The sequence below is a fragment of the Elephantulus edwardii genome, unplaced genomic scaffold (assembly GCF_000299155.1).
Source record: "Elephantulus edwardii isolate Elephantulus edwardi_28Jun2011 unplaced genomic scaffold, EleEdw1.0 scaffold00063, whole genome shotgun sequence".
In the NCBI taxonomy this organism is placed as follows: Eukaryota; Metazoa; Chordata; class Mammalia; order Macroscelidea; family Macroscelididae; genus Elephantulus; species Elephantulus edwardii.
Window position 1 is genome coordinate 5,075,428 of NW_006399813.1, and position 24,007 is coordinate 5,099,434.

Sequence of the window (24,007 nt, forward strand, 5' to 3'; positions counted from 1 at the left end):
TGCTGAGGCTGGTCCACTTCTAAAAAAGCAAGTGTTAGGGCTGTATCTTTCTTTAAAAAAAATCAACAAAGAAAGAAAGAAAAAAAAATCAGGGCCTGCTTACAAAGGATTTCTCATTGGGGCCAAGCCTGTTGCTAAAGCTAAATCAAATGTCCCCAGATCCCAGACAGAATGCACCCCCACCCCAGTCCACCTGGAGGCACCCACTGTGAAAATTGCACTTGGTGATTGTCTCAAAAAATCTACTTGCACTGCCTTATCTCAGTCCATCTGTCCTTCCTGGATTCTTGCTATACAAACTTGGCTCAATGTATAAAAAATTCCCATTGAAAATAATGAGAATTCAGTATCAAAGTGAAGTCCTAGAAAGACGTGGGAGTGTGGCATGGGGGGGTGGGTGGGAGGGGAATGGACAGGAACAAAAGAACAATATCAAATAGAAAGTGCAGAGGGATGAGGGGGAACACCGAGTGACCAAACTAGTCCCCAACATCTGTGTCTCGGTCCCCAATGAGCCAGAGGATATGGAAGCTGAGAGCCAGGAGCCCCGTGCCAAGCAGGTCCCCCAGGGCTGTCAAGTACGGGATGGAGAAGTTGTCTGGGTCCAGTCCCCGGCCCCACATCCAGTGCACCATCCAGTCTGCGATGTAGAGGAGAATCAGCACCTGGAGAGATAGAAAGGCCCAGTCTGTAGCCACCCTCGTTCTCCAGGGGGAGCCAGAGGCCACTGTACCCAGTCACTGCATCAGAAGCCTTGGCCAACCACAATCTTTGCGCTGGTAAAGCCCTTCTTTCCACCCTGGCTACCTCACTGTGTACCCCATAATTACCATCTGAAGCAGACAGCAGGCAAAATGAGAGCTCTCGGAAAAGGAAGATGCTGCTACTACCTGGGCCCACCCACACCAGTGTCACATATTTTGCTGCCAAATCAACCAAAGCGGCAATCCATTGCAGCGGAGTGCATTCTGACAGAGAGCAGAACGGCTCCACGGGGGTTTCGTGGCTGTGGTCTCATGGAAACAGGTCACCAGGCCTTTCTTCCATGGTGCCCCCAGGGTTGATCTGAACCACCAACCTTGAGGTCAGCAGCTGAGCTTTTAACCACTTAAGCTATCCCAAAGAGCTTCCTTAGCCAAATCCCTGCGCTTTGGTGGCCAAATGGCAAGAAGCCAGGCTGCCATCCCGAAGGCACACGGTTTGAGGCCATTAGCTGCTCCGCAGGAGAAGGATGGGCAATCTCCTTCTGTGTGATTAAGTGCCTTCGAAAACCCACTGCAAGGTCAGTTACAGGTCGGTTCCGACTCGATGGTGCACAAAACCAACAACATTCTCGCAGAGCAGCTCGTGGATTAGAACTGCTTGACTCTGGGCTGGCAATACAACTCTTTACCACTAAGCCAACAGAGCTCCCTAATTTAACAACAGTTCTTGTAAAATTATGTAAGTTTGTCAACTGGTGGTGTAGTGCATTATTGTGCTAACTAAGAAGCCAAGAGTTTAAACCCATCAACTTCTTCAAGGGAGAAAGATGGCAAGTCTCCTGTAAATATCTGTGGTCTCAGAAACGATTTGGAGGGTTGCTGGGAGTCAGAATTGACACAACTGCAGTGGGAATACATAAGGCAGATGATGTATGTCAACTCAAAATACTTCTGGGATTGTCTGCTGCTTTGAGGTGAGAGTGACCTTGCTTCCTTTTCATAACCACAGGTAATTAAGAATCATCTAGATTAGGGCTTTGTTAGTGCCCAGAAGACAAGTAGGATCAACAAAAGGCTGGGTGTTTGTTCAGTTCAACAACTCAACTCATTGCCGATGAGCCAGAACCAACTTGGAAGTGACCCTCCAGTAGGGTTTCAGAGACTGTAAATCACAAAGCGGGAGACTGTCCTTCTTTCTCCTGTGGAATAGTTGGATGATTTGAACAGCTTGCCTTTTGGATTGGCAAATCCACTAAAGCCACCAGAGGGATGCAAAATCTCAGGGCCCCTACTCTGGACCAAGTTAGAAGAACCTGCATTTAAACGAGCTTCACATGCACTTGTAGGTCAGAGACACACTTGTCTAGAACACCCTGCTGGGGCAAACCTGTATCTTCTATGTCCTTTGACTTCTCCTACTGCTTTCTGACTGAATCTGCCTGAGAGGTAGTGGTTTCTAAGCTTCACCAGAGTCATTTGGGAAGCTTTACTCTTGAACGAACATTGCAAATACTGTGGTATACAAATTCTGCCCTAAGAGGCTCAAATGCAGGAATCAGAGCCTCTGTGGGACCCAGGAGCCAGAAGTGATACCTATTTTTAGACCAACTGGGTTGCTCTTGTGTGCTTATCCAAGAGAGCCAGAGGTTTCAGTTCCAACACCCTTTCACATTCTTCCTTGCCCTGCACAAAGCTGCCTTGTGCTCCTGTGGCCTTGGCCCTGGGTGTGAGCCAGCCCCCCATAACTTCACACCCTTTCCAGCAGCTGCAGAACAGTCCCAAATAAAGAGTGTGGTCAGGAGGCCTTTTGGGACGTGCCCCAGGAAGGGAATGACAGCAGCTGTTCCTACATTTCGGCCTCCCAAGCTGGCCCTGGGACACATGGTTGGGAGCAGGCTACAGAGGGATCAGGGAGGACCTTTACAGAGATCATGTGCCCCAGCCCTGCTTCACCCATCACAGTCCCAGAGAGGGGGGAAAAGGAAGTGTCTCCTCCAGGGTGTGTGGAATGGAGCCATCGCTTCTCCTCTCTACCTAGGCTGAGGGAGGGGCTAAAAGCTGCTAACCACATGCCCTCTGAATACTCCCTTTCCCATTCCCTATCTCATGAGGTACACTCACTTGTGAGGGAAATCCCTGCAGGGAACCAGAATCAGGCCAGTCCTCAGCTCAGTCATTCCCAAGGTGCCCTAGCATATAAGCTTTCAAAAACCAGGGCTGAGGGTGAAGAGCTTTTTAAAAGGGAACTGCTTAAATAAAATTAGGATCTATCTACATAATAGGACGAAATGAAGTCTCAAAAGATGAGGGTGGCTTTCTCTTTACATATTGACATGAATGATCTCTCAGATAAAACTGTTAAGTAAAATAAAAACAGTGTAGACCAATGTGTATTGTATATTGTGTAAGAATAGTAAGAAAATAAAAAAAAAATTATGTCTTTTGTGTTAGGGAGCTCTGCTGGCACAGTCTGTTAGGAGCTGTGCTGATAAGCCAAAGACAGTCCCCTTTCCTGACAGTGTGAATCCACCAGGAGCTCTGTGGGAGAAAGATGGGCAATCTCCCTCTGTGTGATTAAAAGGCTTCTGAAAACCCAGTGGAGGGTCAGCTATGTGTCAGTCCCAACTCGACAGTCATGAATCTGTACATGTGTGTAAGTATAGAATAATCTTGACAGATACACAAGAAACTGACCACTAATGGGCTGTATGAGGAAGGGTCCTACATCACCAGGAAGAGGTGGAAAGGGTGACTTCCGCCATACACCCTCTTTCTCTGTGTGCACTGTACTATCTAACTGTCATTACCTACTCAAAACACAACTACAAAATATGAAAAGTTATAGCAACTCTTAGCTCTGGTGGCCTAATGGCAAGAAGCTGTGCTGCAGTCTTGAAGGCATGCAGTTTGAGGTCACCACTTGTTCTGTGGGAGAAGGATGGGGAATCTCCTCCCATGCTGAAAACCTGCTGGAGGGTCAGCTATGGGTCAGTTTCAACTCCACAGAATACAACAACAGTATCAACATTTAACCTTTAATAATGAGGGCAAGTGTGGCATAAAGAGGCAGCATAAAGGAGCCTGAAGATAAATAGTTCTGTATCCTGTTTGTGGTGACGGCTACAGGAGTCTCAAATTGTGACAAAACTGCATAGAAACACACACAGAGATATATACAGAAAATGGTGCATGTAAAACTAGAAAAAACATAAATAAGCTCTGGGGTTTGTACTAATGCCTGTACAACATAAAGATACTATAAGCCTCGTTTATATGGAATTTTGCTGCTAATCCAAAGATCGTGCCTCTCCGGCAATTCAAACCCACCATGTGCTCCGTGGGAGAAGATGGGCAAATTCCTCTAGAGCCTTGGAAATCCCAGCGGAGGGTCAGCTATGAAGTTGGTTCTGACTTGACGGCAGTGATTTTTTTTTATTAATGAGCACTGTAGTTATGCAAGATGTTAACCAATGGAGAAAACTGAGAGAAAAGATTTTGTAATTCCCTGTGAATCTATTATAAAATAAAAAGTAAAAGAAAAAAAGATGGAATACAACAAAGAGGAAGAATGCAGCATAGAAATGTTGACTGGTAAAAGCTGGGCAGGATCTTATAGATTATCAAATGCAATGGTTTTGGATTCCCCCCCCCCCCAAGATGTTTTAGTCAAATAAAGTCTCCTGAAGAAGTCCCTCATGCAAAGTATAGCCTAGTAAACTCCTCTGTGGCAAGGTGGGGGACTACATGGAGTCCAGCTGCTCAAAAACTCCACAAGCAGTTGCTTGAAAACCACCACCACTGGTTCATACCTCTCAATTTAGAAGTGTTACTGTAGGGGGTGGGTGGGCGGGGAGAAGGGTGCAACAATGAATGAATGGAACTCCAAAATCTCTGTAGATGTTCATTGAAATGTAAGTAAGTAAAGTAAGTAAGTAAGTAAGTAAACAAGCAAACAAACAAACAAACAAATAAATAAGAAGTGTTACTGTGGTTCAGAGAAGTAAAGCAACTGAGCCAAAGTCACACAGCCTATCAGTGGCTCTGCTGGGACTACAGCCCATTGTCCTGAGTTCCTGTCCTGTTTATCAACAGCTAAGACACAGAGAGTGGGGGCTGAATGTGTGATGAGCTGAGCTTGGGTCTCCTCTCCCATCACTGCAAGACAGCCTCCCCATGTCCTGATGTGTCCATACCTGGAGCAGTGCAGCTGTCATGTAGAAGATGATGAAGATGAGTGTGAGAGTGGTGTGTCCACCCTGCATACAGCTGATAGTGTAGAGAAACACCAGGTGTCCTGGGACCACGAGGAGGAAGAGGACTCGGGCCGAGCGAGAATTCACATCTGGGTCCAGGGGAGAGAGGGCGTGAGGAGGAAGAGGAAGCAGGAGTGCTGTTCCCAGAAGATCTATCAGTCAGGGGGACCACAGCATACTCTAGGGTGGCAGACAGCTATCTGTCTCTGCATCTCCATCCTGCGGTTCCCAGTCCTTAGGGAGTCTCTCTAAAGGAGCTGATACAGCCCAGTGAGAGACAGGCAACTTAGGTACCTGACTCCATCTGTTTCTTAAGTGAAAGTGACTGACTATTGGCCCCTTTCCCTCCAGGGGTGGAACTGACCCAAGAGGCTCAAAATCCAACATTACCAGGGCTGAAGAAGGTGGTACAAGGACTGGGGCAGCGGCGAGGAGCTTGTTCAGAGTTTTCCCCTGGCATCCCATTCATGTGTAGGAAGGTGGAGATGCGGCTGGCCTGGACGGCCACTAGATTGCCTCCAACACCTGCAGAGACACACAGGAGCTTAGACACAAGAGGGAGGGAATGAACCACTTGTGTTTAGTCTCCTATCAGTAGAGGCTTATTAGAGGTATAGACACTTAAAGCAACATGGTCTTGCACAGAAGCAGGCAGGTATTTCACAAATGATACAGAGGAATGATTTAGAAGGTGGAAAATAGAGGAAAGCAGCCCAGCTGCTGGTTTTTCAATTGCTGTATCAAAAAGGGTGGAGGACTCTGATGGCCTGGGTAAGAGATCTGCAAGGGGCTCAACCATTGCTTAGCTCTATCAGGGGCCTTCATTAGTGTCTCTGTGGGCACTGCCACTCACCAGTCCTCAGGAGAATGAGACCCTAAGAAGGAAGACAAAGACACCCCCTCTTCCAGGAAGTCTTCCAGGCTCACACTACCCTCCCTCTATGGAAAAATGCAGCAGTCCTGGTGAGCTCACGTGTCACAGCAAAACATGCTCCATGCGCATCTGAGGGCCTTATTTTTCAGAAGTGGATCTCCACGCCTCTTCTCTGAGGACGGGTTTTGAACCCCCTAACTTTTGGTTAGTAGCTGAGCACATTAACTTTTTGCATCACTCAGGTTCTTCAGATACTGGAAACTACCCCCTGGATCCTCTGACCCTGCCTCTCTCCTTCCCCCACCCGGCAGCTGAGGTCAAGATCTCACCATTAATCACAGGTGTGAACACAGCCATGCCTGCGAAGTTGGGGTCCGAGACGGTCTTGTCCAGGATGAGGCCTCCCACGCTGCATGGACACAAAGACAGAGCAACAGCATTTCAGGCTCTGCTTCAGTCTCCACAATGAGGCACAGTGGCCCATTTGGCTTTGGGGAGGAAGGGAGGTAAGAGTGGGTCTTAGGGGTTCCTCCTCCCTTGCCAGAACCAGCTGCTGGTTCTAGCATCCTGACTCAGGAAAGTCATTGGGCAAGCTGGGGGTCTAGTTAAGCAGCATCCTCCTATATTCACCCCTCCGGTCAGCTGGAGAAGCTCCCACAGGGATACCTGCCTGGGGGATCCCTATTGTCTGGCCTGCTCAGCATCTAGTCCCTCTTCTGGTGTCAGCGCTGAGTTCTTCCTTAAAGAATCCCTTCTCTTTCAGCCAGCCACTTTGGTTTACGGACATTGTTTCAATGATAGGTAGGTCCTGGCTCACCCAGACAAAACACTGCACCATCAAGGTCATGGAGATTGGTTCAGGGACAGTCATGTGACCTGGTCACAACCAATGAAACTCTCTTCTGGGACCGTGTGGAAATGCTAGGGGAAAGAATTTCTCTCTATTGGAGTAAGAAAAGTATAAGCCTGTAACTGCCCACAGATAAAAGTATAGCTGAGAGGATAGTACTGGGCCCCCGATGATAGTGTCTGAGCCTTTTCAATAGAGTCGGAACTCAGTTATGTCTTTTCAGTTCCACCATAAGGCAGTATAACTGGTGTTTTCAGTTGGTTTATTTTTTTCCCTCGTGAAATGCATCTCAAATGGTTTCAGTTAAATGAAAGGATTTCTAGAGTTTTCTCTTTGGGGCTTTACACAATGTATGGGAATGATCATAGAGAACACAATGTGAAAGAAAGAAAGTATGAAACACAATGTATATAAATAAAACACAATGTATATGAATTTTGTATGCAAATAAATATAAAGTTAATGGGGGGGGGGAAGAGAGTTTATGGTGGGTTGAGGTGGAGGTAGGGACTCGGGCCTGGCGCCTACCTGCTGATGGCCATGGCAATGATGACAGGCTCCCAGCCCGAGTATAACACCTCCCTTGTGGCTGGGCTTCGCCGGGCCAGCACTACCCAGACAGGCAGCAGGGCCACAAAGAAGGCACACACCAGCGGATAGATGTACAGCCAGGCATCTGAGAGAGGCAGAGACCAGAGCAGGGGTGAACACTACACTCCTTGCTCCCAGCCTCCTTCTTATCCTCTCAGTCCACACTAATTCCCACAGATCAATAGCAACAGCATGGAAAATGGCCATAAATACGTTACTTTATTTGACTCTACCCAGCAGGGAGCTAGGGCCAACATTCCCATTTTACAGAAGACAAAACTCAAGTAGAAAGCTGCCCAGACACTGAACTCCTTAAGGACAGAGATCTAGGCCTCTTGACTCTGATTCTGGAAATCATTTATCTTCCACTCTGCTTCTCTGCAAGCAGATTCTAGTCTTCAGTTCCTTTCGTTTGCTCATTTACCTCATTCCTCCTTGTTGTTGTATACCATTGTGTAGGAACCGACTCATTGCTGACCTTCCAGTGGGTTTTCAGAAGCAGTAAATGACATGGGAGGAAACCGCACATCTTTCTCCCACAGAGCAGCTGGTGGGTTTGAACCACATGCCTCTGGGTTGGCAGTGCAACTCCTTAACACTAGTCCACCAAAGCTCCCTAGAGTTGCAAAAGACACTCCTCCCAACGCCTGCCCTACTGCTTGCATCAATTTGAGATCACTACTCAGCCTCATCTAAGATCAAATGGAATGAATGAAAACCAGAAGAAACCTGTGCCCATTCGCAAATGAATTCAGTTCTCACAGTCTCTTCTAGGGGTATCCCCTGGTCACACTCTCAGGGTCTCAGCCTCACCCAGTTTCAGGTAGAGTCCCCAGCTGATGCCTGAGAGCAGTGCGAGGGTGATGAGGTCACCCAGGCTGGCAGCGATGGGTGTGGCCACATTGTCTGGGTTGATCCCAATCTTTCGAGATCCAATGATGACTCCAATCATGATCATACCTGATGAGAAAGGGAAGAGGAGTCAGGCAGCGTGAGAAGAGAGGAGACATCAATAAACAAAAAGGGAGAGAGAATGGCCAATGGCATAGGAAAAGATGCTCAGTGCCCACAGCCATTCTCAAACTCACTGCCACCGAGCTGCAACTAACCCTCAGACCACCCTCCAGCAGGTTTCTGAGGCTATAAATTGCAAAACAGGAGCTCACTCTCCTCCTCTCATGGAGCCATTGGTGGACTTGAAACACCAGAGAGGCGTGGTCTTTGGGCTACCGGCACAACTAACTCCCTTCAGACTACGTCCTCAGAGTTGCAAATCAAAACCTTTGTGCCCTACGATGAGAGGTCACTCACTTCTCTTCTCTATCAGAACAGCAAAGATCAAAAAAAAAACCAAAGACCAACAGGTGTTGGCAAGGTTGTGGAGAAACTGGAATCCCTCATCCACTGTTGCTGGGAATGTAAAATGGTATAACCACTGGAAAAAACAGTTTGGCAGTGAACCAACAATCCTAATCCTATACTCAGAAGGATTAAAGGAAGGAATGCAAACACAATGGCCAAATGATGAGGAAAACCCAAATGCCCCTCAACAGATGAATGGATTAATAAATGTGGTATTTACAGGCAATGGTATACATGGTGTTGGCCTAAAGTTCGCTATTTTAGCCATTACCTTAGCTCCTTCTGGTCTTCAGCTACCTTACCTGAGACACATTGTCTTGCAAATCATCAACAGATATAGGACTAGGATAAGAAAGAGAGTGCTTCCTACGCTGAGCAGCAAGACTTAAGGGAGACTGGAGCAGGACCCTGACAGCAAGACCCTGGTAGTTAGACCTTGGTAATGGTGGGAGAAAAACTGTGGCATTGCTGTGGAAAAACTGTGGCAAGGTGTAACCAGAGGAGCCCCGAGATAAAGGCAACAGTGAAAGGTTTTTGCTGGATGATGGAAGGAGAAGCTGCTCTGGGGCAAACCTTGCTGGATGCTTTTGAAATGAAACCACAACTTTTACTAATTAAGGACTTGTGTTTTGCTGTTAATCTAGCTTGGGACTGTTGGACTAAACCTGGGTTTGCATTGGGTGATACTCTTTGCCTCCTCCACTCTCCAACTTATTTCCACAATAAACCCCACTCTTGGTACTACAACTGTGAGTCACGTCTCTGAGTCAATAATGAATAAATGAACTTGCTTAATATGAATAAATGAATACAATTTTGCTGCTACTGGTGGCTCTAGAGGCACCACGGGGCTGGAATATAGGTTCTTCATCTGCTTTCTGCTCTGGGGTGGTGAGAGGCTGTGCTATTTTCACTCTTTTTGGCCCTTTCAGAGACACTCACAGCCCTGTGGTCCCATGTCCCATTTTCTGCTCTCTAGACAGAATATACCACCCAATCCTAAGGGGAAATGAAGGTCTGATGAAGTGTTAATGCATGGCACAACATGAACAGTCCTTAAAAACATGCTCAGTGAAATTAAGCCAGTTCCAAGAGGACAAATATTGTATAATATCAATTACATGACATAAGAAAATATAGCAAAGTCTTTTTGCAGTTACCAGGGGTGGGAATGGGTGGAGGGAGTTCTGCTTATTGGGCACTGAGTCTGGTAAAGGATAGTAAAAGTGCTTGTATGAGTTGAAGCTGGTATTCAACATCACAGAAATTGCTGACATGGCATGTGTCTTGTTACATGTATTTTCACCTCCACAAAATAAAAGGGAGGAAGCAAGGGCACCTAATTTAGTCAACATCCCTGGGTACCCTCCTTCCTCCCCATCTGCCCTAGTCTTCTCTTTCTTACCCAGCACCAGGGAGGCGATGAAGGCCGTGGCCACGCTGCTGGCACAGAGCAGGAAGGCATGCGGGATACTGAAGTGGCCATCAGGGATCCAGCCAAAGATAACGGCTGCAATGGATGCCAAGAAGCCCACCACCGTGGCCTGCACCTGAGGAGGGCCCAGGAGCAGAGAGCTGCTTAGCTGAAGACACTGAGCACTTAGACAGGCCTCTTCCTGGCCCCCAGCAGCCCCAGGAGGCAGAAGGGGCTGGACTGTACAGTCCTCATGGGCTGGACTGATTATTTAGCTTCTCACCAGACACTAGTACAGGGCACTGCTCACCGCAGGTGCCCGGTACATGTTACTGGGTGAATGAATGCTTCTCTGGGGGTTGAGATGATGCTCAACAGAGTCAGAAACTTTCTTTCTTTCCCCAGTGTCATAAAGGATGAAGCCTCAGTCTTGAGTGACCTCTCAGGCAGATGGGACGACAGTGATAAACAGTACTTCAGCATTCCTGAGTCTGCTCCTGTAGCCAGGACTATGGGGCTCCAGTCCCTCTCACACCCTGGAGCAGCACAGACACACAGGATATACTGGAGCTCTCCCCTTGGTTGCTTTTTTCTGGGTAACCGGTTACTTCCAAGAGTTAATTCGGGCTAAGCCAGCTCAACAGGATGCTGGAGCTCCCTCTGCTCTGAGACCAGCTGGGTGGACCTGAGCCTTCTGATCCTGACAAAGGGGAGCTCTGCCCACCTGCTAGGGTCCCTGCTCTCACCTGGATGAGGGCCATGTTCCCGGTGATCATCCGCCAGAGCTCCTTGGGAGTGTCCATGTGCCCAATGTTGGCCTGAGAGACGGAGGCAAGGACTGAAGCTCCAGGCTGGGTCGGGCCTGCAGCTCTACCATTAAGCCCCCGCCTGGATCGGGAGGTAGGATCAGATGTGAGCCAGGACTCGGGCTGGGACATGACCACCAGGACAAGGGAAGCAGGACCAGGGTAACTGCACAAGAGGGAAGGAGCTAAAAAAGCATTCAGCTTGGGGTGGAGAGGGAGCCTCCAAGGCAGCTTCCTTTTCTCTTCTGGACACAGGCAGATTCTCCCCCGTCCTGCTTATCTGGGTAGCCCATTTCCGCGGGGGTCAGAATGACCCTAACGTAGCTCTCAGGCCAGCTCACCATCCTAGGGAAGGACTGAAGCCAGAGGAGTGTTTGGGGAAGAGTGAGGTGGCATGGGCCGGGGGAAGGACGAGCTGGGGTGAGCGCTCACATTTGCCACTCATCTCTGATGCCTTCTTCAGACTCATGGCAAAGAAACCCCTGATGCCTGGCTCCTCCAGCCTCCTGGGCTTCATTCCCTCACCTCCCATGCCATGGCCCTGCATCTGGTTGTACGTCTGAACCATTAAGTGGTGGTGGATGGGAGGAGTGATGAATTGTGGGGCAGCCCCTCCCTTTCCACTCCCCTGCAGGAGAGCATGCTGTCTTGGGAACAGGCTAGGACAGGAGGGAGGCTAGAAGGCCTGGCTCGACTCCTGCCCAGCTGCAGAGTGGGGCTGGAGATCAGAGGCGGCCCCCATCTGTGAGGGTGGAGGGGCCAGCATGGTGCCCGCCTGTCAAAGCTGCACAAACAGTCACGAGGCGGATTTCGAGGCAGGAGGTGGGGCAGAAGTCCAGGGATGGCTGGGACATCCAGAAACTGAGTCTGGGAACCACTTTGGACGGGGAGCCCCTGCCTAGGAGCAGGACACCAGCCAGGGATCTCCCTCCACCTGCCCAACCAGCCCCTCCCATCCCATGCCCACAGTCCAGGCCTGGGCATAGCGCTGTCCCCATGTCTAGCACCACCACACCACCCAGGTCCTCTCTGTGTCCCAGCCCCAGTAGGGATACTCACTGCGGTGGACAGCCGAGATGCCAGGGTCATTTCGAGGTTCCCCTTGAGCCCCAGCAGAGCAGGTACCAGGATGAAGACCTCAGTCACCTTCTGGAAGACTTCCCAGTGCTACAAGGTGAAAACAGAACTCAGGAATTTCAGTGCCAGCAAGGACCCAAGGAAGAAATGAGATCAGTGGGAAGCAGGCACACTGGGTGTCTTTCTTCCAAGAATCCTGGAATCAAAGCAAATCTACAATGTCCAAAACAACAGCACCCCTTTCTGCCACAGAGAATAGAGGAGACAGAGGGGTCTCTTTCAATCAGGAGACCCTAAGGCTGGCTCTACTCCCTCTACCTGCTTCTTCAGACATGAGAAAAAAAGGTAGTAAAGATATGCTTAGCTGAGTTGCCCCAGGCTGGTCCAACCCCCTCAACTCTGCTGTAATTCCCCCTCAAAAAGCAATGCCCAGCCACTTTTGCCTTTAGTCCAGTTTCTCTGAAGGCTCAGCCTTGGGTGGTGTTGTCTCAGCTGTTAAGAGCGGAGCTCTCCTTGGGGCTGGGGCTGAGGAGATTAGAGGATTTGTTTGGTTTCTATCTCCAAGGGCTTTGGGCCTCAGCCACCAAAACTCTCCTGAACAGTCCCTCAAAATTTCTGGAAGTAGGTTTGTAAAAGAACTTTGTATACTCCCTCTGGCTCCCTCAACCTCTTACCTAAAAGCAGCATGTGTGACCCTGTGGAATGAGGACCAGACTGAGAGCCTGGAGTTGGGGGCGGTTCCAGTCTTGGAAAGGTCAAGCCTGGCTCACCTAACTCACTTCTTCAGCTGACATCATTAAGTACCAACTAATGAACTCTGGTGGCCTAGTGGGTAAGGAGTTATACTGCCAACCGAAAGGCAGACAGCTCAAATCCACCAGGTGCTCCATGAAAGACAGGCATTCTCCTCCTATGTGATTTACAGCCTCTGGAAACCTGCTGGAGGGTCAGCTAGGAGTTGGTTCTGACTCGATGGCAATGACTTGCTTGAGTTGATTGGAGTCTCTGGGTAGTACGGATGGCTGGCATGGCGGACTGCTAACCAAAAGGTGGGTCAGGTCTTGGAAGAAAGGTCTGGCAATTACTTCTGAACAGCCAATCAGCCACTGAAAACTCTGTGGAGCATAGTTCTACCGTGACACATGGGTCATCCTGAGTCAGAACTGGCTTGACCAGAACAGATTAATGTGCTGGGCTACAGGCATTTTATCTTCCCAACACTCCTATGAGCTAGGGACTATTTTTCTAAATCATCATCTTTTAAAAGAAGAAACCAGCTGAGAGAGTAAAAGACCAGTTCATGCCAAGGGAAAAAATTCTAGGAGGTGCGATTGGCTATGGAAACCGAAATGGAAGACTTGCACAAGGGAGGCTGGCACTGTATCTCCTCACAGGGCAAGGCTATGCTTCTCTTATTTGCTTTAAAAAATGGAAAGCCTCCAGCTTTGCAAAAGGAGGGGTCCCTGGCTGGAAGATGAAGGGAGGCTGCTTAGGGACCATGGTCAGGAGACCAAGCACTGTCTCCACCAATGTACTAGACTTGGGTTTTCCACTAGAGGGCACAGTGAGGGGTCTCCTGCTAATCCTCCCCGCGTCCTTCCTCACATAAACTAGCTGAAGGACAATAGGCACATTATGGGGCTTCAGTTTCCTGATTATAAAACAGACAATTCAGGGGCCAGATAAGACAGTTGCTAAAGGTCATTCCAGCACTGATACTAGAGTCAAACATGGGCGAAGATGTCACAGGGGACTGGGGTCAGCACTAGAAGCCAGGGTGGCTGGACACTGAATGGTGATGAGCTATAAGGCAAGAAGTTTTCTCCTCCTCACTCATTCACTGCCAGTGAGTGGGAAGTGACACCTAGCGGATCCTCTGTTGGGATCCCAAGGATATCATCTGCACGGGAGATTTCCTGGCTTTCTTTCTTGTAGACAGTAGTGGATTTGAACCTCCATGGAGGAGTGGTCATGGATTATAGACTACACCACCAGAGCTCCCTTCTCTTTTCTCAGATCTGTAGATTTCTCTTTGTTGTGGGAGGAGAAAGCCCTAAGGGGAATTAAGGTGAGGGCTCACTACCTGGGGACAAAGGACACTCTTCCCTGAGTTCCTGGCCTGTCCCTCACAGGTGGAGGGCAAAGGACCCCCCTTAGGAAAGGTGCTCTCTGGCGGTGAAGGAAGGACAGACATCACCTGGCCCTTACCTCTGCAACAGTAACTAACCATTCATGGCACTTGAGGAAGACGAGTCTCTTCCATCCATGGAGGAATCTGAGGGTTTTTTTTGTTTGTTCTTAGGAGCTTTGGTGGCCTAGTGGCAAGACACTGAGCTGCAATCCCAGAGGCAGGCAGTTCAAGGCCACCAGCTGCTCTGCAGGAGGCTAGGCAATCTCCTCCTGTGTGATTAACTGCCTCTGAAATCTCGCTGGAGGGTCAGCCATGGGACGGTTCTGACTCTATGGTACAGAACAACAACAATGCCCTTAGAGACAAGGGGTGAAGAAGTCTCCTCATCTGCTTTGGAAGACCTTGGAGGGGCGGCTGCTGTTCTCGGCCATACCTGGTGTACACCACTGGGCTCCAGGTTGCTGCAGCTACCCTCCTTCCTCCCCAAACCTGACACACAGCTCCAGAGAGGGGAAGCATTCCTCTCCCACCCCATGGGGGTGGCTGACTGTGGAGTTTCTAAGAGCAGGGCCTCCCATCCCATCCTCTCTGCAAACCATCTGCCTCTCATGCTTCCAAGCTGCTGGTGAGGTGGGAAAGCACAGCTTGCAGGCAGTGGGTGTGCGCAGTGTGTGCGTACTGACAGTGAGAAAAAGCCTGGGAGGAAACACTCCAAGTGCAGGCAAAGAAGCTTCTCAGAATTGTTTGTAATCAATATTGTTATTGGGATGCCTTAAAGTTAGTTCTCAAAGTGACAGACCTCACGTACAACACTGCCTGGTACTGGTCCACAATTCGCGTTTGAGCCTACTGTTGCAATCATTGTATCTATTGCCAATATTCAATGTTATTATTACTATTTTTAAATGCGTAAGATACAGTTAAATTTCTTTGGTGACTCTACTTGAAGCACCTGAAATCCATCCATCACTCCCAAGCATCTACCCAACCTCTTTTTTTCAAATACATAAGTACCTAGAAGGTTTGGGGTTTCAGCAGGACTAAGGTCAATGAACCAAGTAGTATTTCCTTGCTCTGTTCTGACAACTGCTTCCTGGTCCAAGAATGGTGTCACATAAGCACAATCAAGTGTTCTGGGATTTCCATTCATCTCAGAGTCAGGCACAACTTACTATAATCCACACTGTTAAATGCCTTTGCATAGTCAATGAAGCAGAGATAGATATCCCTCTGGTACTCTGTGCTTTCAGCTAAGATCCACCCAATATTGGCTATAATATATAATATTTCTAGTGCCATGGCCTCTTCTAAACCCAGTCTGCACATCTTGTCATTTCTCTGCTGATGTACTGTTCCAGTCGTTTCTGTATAATTTTCAGCAAGATCTTGCTTGCAAAGAAACACTACATGGTTCAAAATCAGGAAAGGCGTACGCCAAGGATGCATACTAACTCCACACCTTTTCAATCTATATGCAGAATGGATCATCTGGGAGTCTATGCTCTATGAGGAGGAATGTGGCAATAGGATTGGAGAAAGACTCATCAACAACCTGTGTTTTGCAGATGACACAACCTTGCTTATTGAAAACTGAGGAGGACCTGAGGCATTTGCTACAGAAGGTCAAGGACTGACTGCAGACTTCAATATGGATTGAAACTCAACATCAAGAAAACAAAGATTTTCACCACTAGGCCAATTGGCAGCATCATGATAGATAGTGAAGAGACTGAGATTGTTAACAGCTTCAGCTTGCCTGACTCCACAATCAACACTTTTGATATCAGCAGCCAGGAAATAAAAAGATTAATTACTTTGGGGAAAAATGTGGCCAAGGACCTCTTCAGAAGAAGAGCAATGATGTCAGTCTAGAGACTAAGGTGCACCTGATTTAGGCCATGGTCTTCGTAATTATTTTCTGTGCATCAGAGAGCTGGACAATGACTAAGAATGATAGAAAAAGAATAGAAAAAGAATCAATGCTTCTGAGTTGTGGTGCTGGAGAAGAGTATTGAATATACCAACGGACTGCTAAGAGAACAAACAGGTTTGTCCTGGAGAGGGTGAAACCAGGCTGCTCTTTGGAGGCAAGAATTCTGCTGCTCCATCTGACATACTCTGGACATGTTGCAAGGAGGGCCCAGTCCTTGGAGAGGAACATCATGCCCGGAAGGGTGGAGGGACAGTGCAAGAGAGGAAGACCCTGAATGAGGTGGAGGGACACAGTGACTGGGGTAATGGGCGTAGGTGTGTCAGAGACAATGAGGTTAGCTTAGGATACAGGAGGGTTCAGGGCTATTGTACATAGTGTTGTTATGAGTAGGATGTGACTCAACAACACATAACAACAACAACAAGGTCAGTGATACACAGGCCAAGTGGAAGAGGCTAAGAGAACAAGGTGCCACAATAACAGACTTACCTCCAAGTCTCCACAACCCTCCTAGAATGCAGCCTCACATTGCCTGTCCCTCCCAGCCATAGCCCTGTGTTGGCACTTGGGTCATAGTAGCCAACTCCTGCAACACACATGCCCCTCCCATATCCATACCCCCTGCACACACATTACTATGAAGAGGAGATGCTGGGAAGGAAGTAAGTGACACAGAACCAGCCGGGGAAGCAGGGTGACCCCAAGGTCAAGGTGCAGATAGTGATACCTCTTCTTCCTCCTTTGGCCTAATTCAGGCCCATCCTGCTTGTCCTGCCTGGGGAGCGCCTGCGCCTGAAGTCAAACCCGTCAGCCAGGCCCAGCAGAACCAGCAGCCAAACTGCTACCCACGCCTTCCTGCTCTGCTGGGAATGGGAAAAGGCACGTTCCAGGAAGTGCTACCCCGTGTGGGTGACAGAGTATTGACAGATTTTCACTCCTTGGAAACACAGCTCCTCTTTCTCCATTCTTCTCTCTCCTTTAGAGGCTCATTAACCATGGAGATTCTGGGGCTGAAGGATGAGATGCCTCCACACATGCAAAAGCAGTTCCCTGTCAGAACAATCACCTTTGGCCTCACACCTCAGTCACCCTTGTCCTTCCAACCTGCCTCTGCCCTCCTTCGCCTTCTCTGGTCAGCATCTCCACCTCTACCCCCACCCCCCACCCCACCAAGACAGACACGCTGAGCACCCATCCCCTTCCATGCCCTGTCCTCTTTTGTGTTCTGAAAAGAAACGGAAAAAGGAAAACTAACACAAAAACCCCAACTGCTTGTTGTCTAGTAGGAACTGACTAGTAGCTGATCCTGCAACTTCCTTTGGATTAGACCACCAGAGCTCCCTAAAGCAGCGAAGAAAGCCACCACCAGGAAGACGCATTCTAGACATCAAACTCCAAACAAGATCTGCTTAAAACCAAGCAGAGTAGTCTGGCCTGACTAGTAAAGGGAGCTCTGGTGGTGTGATCCCCAGTAGTGAACTGTGAACTCGGCTGAGCTGGCTGACTCCACCAGCAGCTCCTCAAGAGAAACAAGCAATTTACAGCCTCTGAAAACCCACCAGAGGGTCAGCTATGGGTGGGGTTTCAACACCACAGCAATAAGTGAGCTGAGAGTAAACAAAACAACTAAACAGAAGATCTGCTTTGAGCACTAGGCTCTTCTAGGAAATAGATGTGTGGGGTCAAAATAACAGTAGCAACTGGAAAGATTAGATAAGAAACTCAGGGAACACTGAGTTTATGCTAATGAGGGAGGAATAACTCAGAAATGGAGGGTGGGACGCTCTTATGAATACAATCTTATACTTATGTTGGTGGGACTGTAAAACGGTACAACCCCTTTTGGAAGGCAGTTTGGTGCTTCTTAAAAAGTTGAACATAGAAATTCCATATGACCTAGTTATTCCACTGCTTGGAATATACCAAGAAAATGTGAACTGAGGCACAAACGGAGACTTATATACCACTGACCAATGTTCATAGCTATGTTACTCACCATTGCAAGAACCTGGAAACAACCCAAGTGTTCAACCACAATCGAGTGGATTAAGACATTATGGTACATTCACACAATGGAATACCATGCAGCACACAAGAGCAATGATTTTGTAAATTATTACCTAACTTGGGACGGACTGGAGAACATTATGCTGAGTGAACTCAGTCTCATAAGGACAAATACTGTATAAAATCATTATTGTAGAATGAATAGGCTCCAAGGGGGTGGAGGGTAGAAGCAGAGGGGTGAGGATGTGTATGTATGGGGATTAATCATGGGGTCCTACAATTTGATGAGGGGATGAGGAAAATGGGAAGGATCTGGTGTGAAAAATAATGTTTTTGAATTTTTTAAAAAACCCAGTATAAGATAATAATGTAAAATAGAATGTTTATGAATGAAACACACTGTAAAGGTATTATTATATGAAAATCAATAAAAATATTTAAAAAATAAGAATGCAATCAATGTCACTAAACTGTACAGGTAGTGACTGTTGAACTGGGGTTTGTTTTGCTGTACAGTCTCAACAACAACAAAAATAAATAAAATTTAGAGGGGAGAGAAAAAAGACATCAAGAAGATGTAACGACTAGATCCAACTATAAGGACTAGACTGCAGCAAATCTGGAATAGAGCAGGACTAGGTGTGAGGACTGGCCCAGACAGGCCAAAGGCTTCTCACCTAGGCTCTCAGAGGTCTCCAAGGAGACAAGGCCTCAGGGCAACACTTGGCTGTGAAAGGCGTGAGAAAAGTGTGCCGGGTTCCTGAGAGCAAGCAGGAGCAGAGTCAGGAAGAGGAGATGGGGTGAAGGGGGACCACGTGTGGACATCCTGGCCTGGGAGCCCAGCAGCCAGCAGGGCAGACCACCTTCACGTTTCTTTCCTCTTCCCTTGACAAAAGCCAACCCCCAGGTGCTGCCTGCTTTCATCTCTGCAGACCCTCCATGCACACTGCAGGAGAAGCCAGGAATAGAATCAGGAGGGCCAGTCTACGTGCCCTTGAGATCCTTATGCATGAATACCCCCACCTATCGAGGTGATTCTGAGTCACAGCAGCCGCGCAGGACACAGCAGAAACTCCCCATAGGGTTTGCTTTGCTGGAAATCTTTATGGAAACAGACTGTGGATCCTTCTGCTATGGAATTGCTGGTGAGTTCAAACTATCAACCTTTCAGTTAGAAACCATTAGAAGTCCCATCAGTCTGAATGCAGCAAAGCATTCCAGTGAAGCATACCACCTCCTGACACTCTCAGCCTTCACAAAGGCTAGCAGAGAAGGACAGCTGGAGGCCCTGCAGCAGCCCTAGGACAACTAGGAGGACACAAAGAGGTTCCCAGCCCCCAGCCCCTCAAGGCCCCATCCTGCTTTCCTTCCCAATGCCTGAGAGGCTTCCAGCCACACTGGGGGAACCAGAGTGGAGGGCAGTGTAGCTCATTTAGCATTCTCTTACTCTCAGCCCCAGGCAAGTCCCTTATCTTGTAGCCCTGGCTGGCTGTGCACAATGAGTAGAAAGGAGGGCAGATAAAAGGAGACAAAAATAGGCTTTCCAGGAAGAGGGGGTCCTCTGCAATAGTGGGGGAGAGCTGGGGGCCCTGGACCCAGGAGACACAGGAATTCCAGGCAGCATGGACTCCTGGAGCTCAGCTGCTCTGAGATGCTGGGGATCCTCACTCCAGGCAGCCCTGATTTCTTAGGCACCCTGATTCTGTCTCACTGAAGACCATTTTGGTTTATATAAAGGGAAATATAGGTGTGATTGCTTAGATATTGTCCTATCTCCCTGAGTTCAAGGAGTGAAAGCACTCCTTTGGTTTCTCTGAACGTGGAGTAAGAAGTTCCTGGTGGTCCATGTCCTGGCCCTTCTGCACCTTCCTCCTCCTGTGATATTACTGTAGCCAGCTGCAGCAGGCAGGCCAGGGGACGAGAACAAAGACAAATCAGCTGTTACCATCCAGATGAACTACCATTTAGCCTTGGGGTGAAACTAAATTGCACACAGAAGGCAAGAGCTGGTGTCTGAGCGTGGTAGGCAGCTCCGTCTTTATGGCTCATGGGCACGGGGGTGCAAAACGTTAGAGAGCTTTTCCAGCTCTTTCCGAATGTGCAGGATAGGGACTCTGAAAGAGCTTTGGTTCCTGCCCATTTTAGAAGAAAACCTCAGTTGTTCTGGATTCTAGTCTCTCCTGCTCTTCAGAGGAAGACAAGAGAGTGGTTCATCCTAAACTCTCCAATAAACAGTGAGTCATGGCCATAAGGAAGGTCACAGGGCTCAAGGTATGAGCTCTGGAGTCGGATTACCAGGGCCAAGTGACCTAATCTCTCTAAGCCCGAGGTTCTCTGTCACAAAGAAAAATGATTATGATTCCTACCTCGTCTCTTCTATATTGAAAAGGCCAACAAATACGTCTCACTGCCATTATTATCATTATCTAGAAAACATGATAACTCTGTTCAAGCTCATCATTAGACTCTGGTTCTCTACTCCTGCAGGCACCAAATCAGATGTCACAAATTCTAAGAATGAGGACCAAGATCACAAGAAGGAGACTGAGGAGGTGGAGAAACAGCCACTTCAGTCCCTCCTCTAAGGACCTACACCAAATATTAAGAATGGGAATCCCAGAACATTTCATTATACTCATACAAAACTTGTACTTAGACCAAGAGGCTATTGTGTAAACAGAACAAGGAAACAATGCATGGTTTAAAATCAATAAAGGTGTGCATCTGGGCCTTCTCCATACTTATTTGATCTGTAGGCTGAACTAATAGTATGACAAGACAGAGTTTATGAAGAAGAATGTGGCATCAGGGTTGGAGGAAGATTCATCAACAACCTGCATTATGAAGATGACTCAACCTTGCTTGCTGAAAGTGAGGAGGATTTGAAGCGTGTACTGCAGAAGATCAAAAACTTCTAGCCTTCAATATGGATTATATCTCAACATCAAGGAAATGAAAATCTTCACCACGAGGCCATGAGGCAACACCATGATAGATGGAGAAAAGACTGAAGTTGTCAACTATCTTATCATACTTGGATCCACAACCAACACTTTCATACTAGAAGTGAAATAAACAAAAGGCACACCGTACTGGGAAAATGTGCTGTCAGGAACCTCTCTAAAGTGCTGGAGAGCAAGGTCATCAGTTTAAAGACTAAAGTGTCCCTGAGCCAAGACACAGTCTTTTCGATTACTTGTTTCTCATCTGAAAGTTGGACAATGACTTTAGGATAGCAAAAGAATTGATGCCTCTGAGCTGCGGTATTAGAGAAGAGTAGAGTACTGGATATGGCACAAATTGCCAAAAGAACAAACAAGTTTCTCTTAGAGAAAGTCCCACTAGGGAAGTAAGGCTGGTGATGCTTTGTCTCATATAATTTGGACAGGTTGCCAAGAGGGGCCGGTCCTTGGAGAAGGACATCAAGCCTGGAAAGGTGGAAGGTGAGCGTAGGAGACCCAAAATGAAGTGGAGCAACACGGTGACTGTAACAATGGGTTCAAGGTTACTGGAGATGGTGTGGAGGACAGGGTCAAGTTCAATGGCACACAATAAGGGCTCCTCCTCACGGTCCTGCAAGGAGGGGAGCCACAGGAGGAGGAACCTAAAGCCCATGTTCTCAGCTCCAGGTTGACTTCTTAAGCTCCATGAATAACTCTCCTACTAACTGATTAGAGGAGGCAGTATAATAGACTTCGGCATGTCACAAACAACTGCCTCATGAGCTACTAAAGGTCAGTGTCTCCTGAAGGCTCAAATCACAACTGTCCAGGTAGACACTGCTGAGAGACACTTAGCATTAGTCACTTTCGTTCCCTCTGGGATATAGTTATAGTGAGCTCTCCCAGCAGGACTCGCTGCATTACTATCTGGATCATCTGTAGTGTTGGCTTGACACAGGGGAGAAGAGCTGAGCTCTGTCTCTTCCTAAGAGATTTCATGGACACTCTGTGGAGGACCAGAGGGCAAAGTTCAGACTGCCTCCTGCCTCTGTGCTTCTCTGAGTACCAGGGACAGAGCCCAGCAGGAATCTGATACATGCTCCCGATTAACTCTGATAAACCCCACACTTTCAGAAAGCTCTGTGCACCATACTGTGCTTTGAAAACTTATACCTGGACACAAGATCTTATCTATCTCTTGGAACTGGAAGCTCTAATCTACAACATACTAACCCAGCATGTCCTCTGTCTCTTAGTTTCTAGGTCCTGCCAACTCTTATCCTTAATTCTACTGCAGCTCCTCAAAGAGCCCATTTTGTGCAGAGTAGGTTCATGAAAGACACTAGATGAGCAAAGAGGAGAGAAAGTTCTGCACAGGCACGGTTACATGTTGTAACTTCACTTATGCCAACACAATCAGAACTTTTAGGACTTGTCATGCCAAGCTCCCAAACCATGGATCAGACAGTTATGCGCCCACCCTAACCCCCAAGGAGACTGTACCAAGGTTACAGCCAGATAAGCAACACAGAATGCCTTTCCCGAGGCTTTCCACTTCATCTGAGACCCTCTTGGCAGCAAAGCAAATTCCTACCCAGCAGGGAGACACAGGGGAGACTTGAAACTGAGGTTTCACTAAGGGCATCCTTGAAACCTCAAGTGAAGGGAAACGAGGGCATAATGAGGTGCCCTGTCAAAAAGTTTCTGAAGTTTCTGCACTGGATTTAGCAGGAATGCTCAGGAGGGTGGGCAGGCAACCATCCTCTTTCTTCCAGATTTTTCCAAGCCTGGTTCCAGAACCCTTTCTGCTTCTATTAATGCCACCCCAAACAGCTCCCTGAGGCTTCACAACTTCCTCAAAGATTCTAGAGAAAGTAATGAGACTAAGAAGAAACTGAGGCCACGATCCAAAGGGAAATAGTATTCTAGGAAGCAGCAGCTTCTTCTGATACAAAGAGAAAGCTCCAAGAGTAATCATTTCCCAGTAGAAAAAGGCGGCCCTGGCCTCCCAGTCAAGAAGGACCCCACCCAGGTCCTACCTGCACAATGTCCAACACCATGCCGGCTGCCACAGTCCCAAAGCCTGCCAGGAGGAAGGGGAACAGCACTTGCAGCCCGATGGAAAAGGAGGTCTCCTTGAGCGGGGAGGGTGGTGCGGGGCCATGGTCTGTGCTGACGTCGTCACTTTCGTTGCTCTGGCTCCCGTTCTCCAGTAGGGCGTCCTCCTCCCGAACCCCCTTGGCGTTGGCACGAGACTCAAGCACCACCACCTCTACCCCAGCCCCATCAGGCCCCAGGAACTCTGAGGTCCCGGTCAAGGACTCTCGTCTGGGGCCATCTGCAGGGCAGGGAGAGGTTGTAGGGCCAGTCCCGTTCAGCTGGTGGACCTCCTTGGGCTCCGGCTTGGAGGACATGACGGGTAGGGTGGAGGGGAAGGGGGTGTACTCTCCTCTCTTTTTTCCACCTGCTCTCTCCCCCTCTTTAGCTTGTAAAAGAAATTAGTCTTGGGGTGAGTCCAGGCTTGGGTGCCACGGCACCTCTTTCCACGGCTCTCTGCTCCCACCAGGCAGTGCACAAACTGATCCACCAACAGGCAGCCCCATCAAGCACTGAAGCCGCAAGCTGGAAGGAAACAAAAAAACTCCTCACCAGACTCAGCGGCCAGCCACTAGGGGTGCAGCTGCCTGACTCCACTCAGCCGATGAGTGGGGAAGGTGTCTGGCCTCTTATCTTCTTTGGTTCTCAGCAGCAGGCTCCTCAGATCAGGGGGCATCCAGAGCACAAGAGCCTTGCCAAGTCTGAGGTGCCCTCTGAGGTACCCCCTCTTTCAGTAACAACAGCTTGGGTTCAGTCGTTCAGAACACAGCCTCGGCCTGGGGTTGTGGCCCCTTCCCACTCGTCCTTCAGCTTCCCACTGCTCCTGGGGCTCTGCTGGTCCGTGGGCAGAATCTGCTGTCTGCAGGCTCTCTTCCAGAGACCTCCTCTCCTTCTGGAAATTCTCTGTACTTCCCCAAATCCCTGGTCCTTAAAGTCACAGCAACCAGTATGGAGCACCTTATTAGG

The 24,007-nt window shown here is 48.5% G+C and overlaps 1 protein-coding gene across 1 annotated transcript; it reads right to left on the reverse strand.

Moving 5' to 3' along the window:
• Positions 1–432: 432 nt before the first annotated feature.
• SLC41A1 (solute carrier family 41 (magnesium transporter), member 1) lies at positions 433–23,866 on the reverse strand. Its single transcript, XM_006887921.1, has 10 exons — positions 22,984–23,866; positions 11,914–12,021; positions 10,795–10,866; positions 10,040–10,184; positions 8,086–8,232; positions 7,210–7,357; positions 6,161–6,240; positions 5,348–5,482; positions 4,898–5,046; positions 433–665 (listed from the first exon to the last, which is right to left on the reverse strand). The coding sequence occupies exons 1-10, from the start codon at positions 23,356–23,358 to the stop codon at positions 480–482; spliced, it is 1,545 nt and encodes a 514-aa protein (XP_006887983.1). The 5' UTR covers positions 23,359–23,866; the 3' UTR covers positions 433–479.
• Positions 23,867–24,007: the final 141 nt, after the last annotated feature.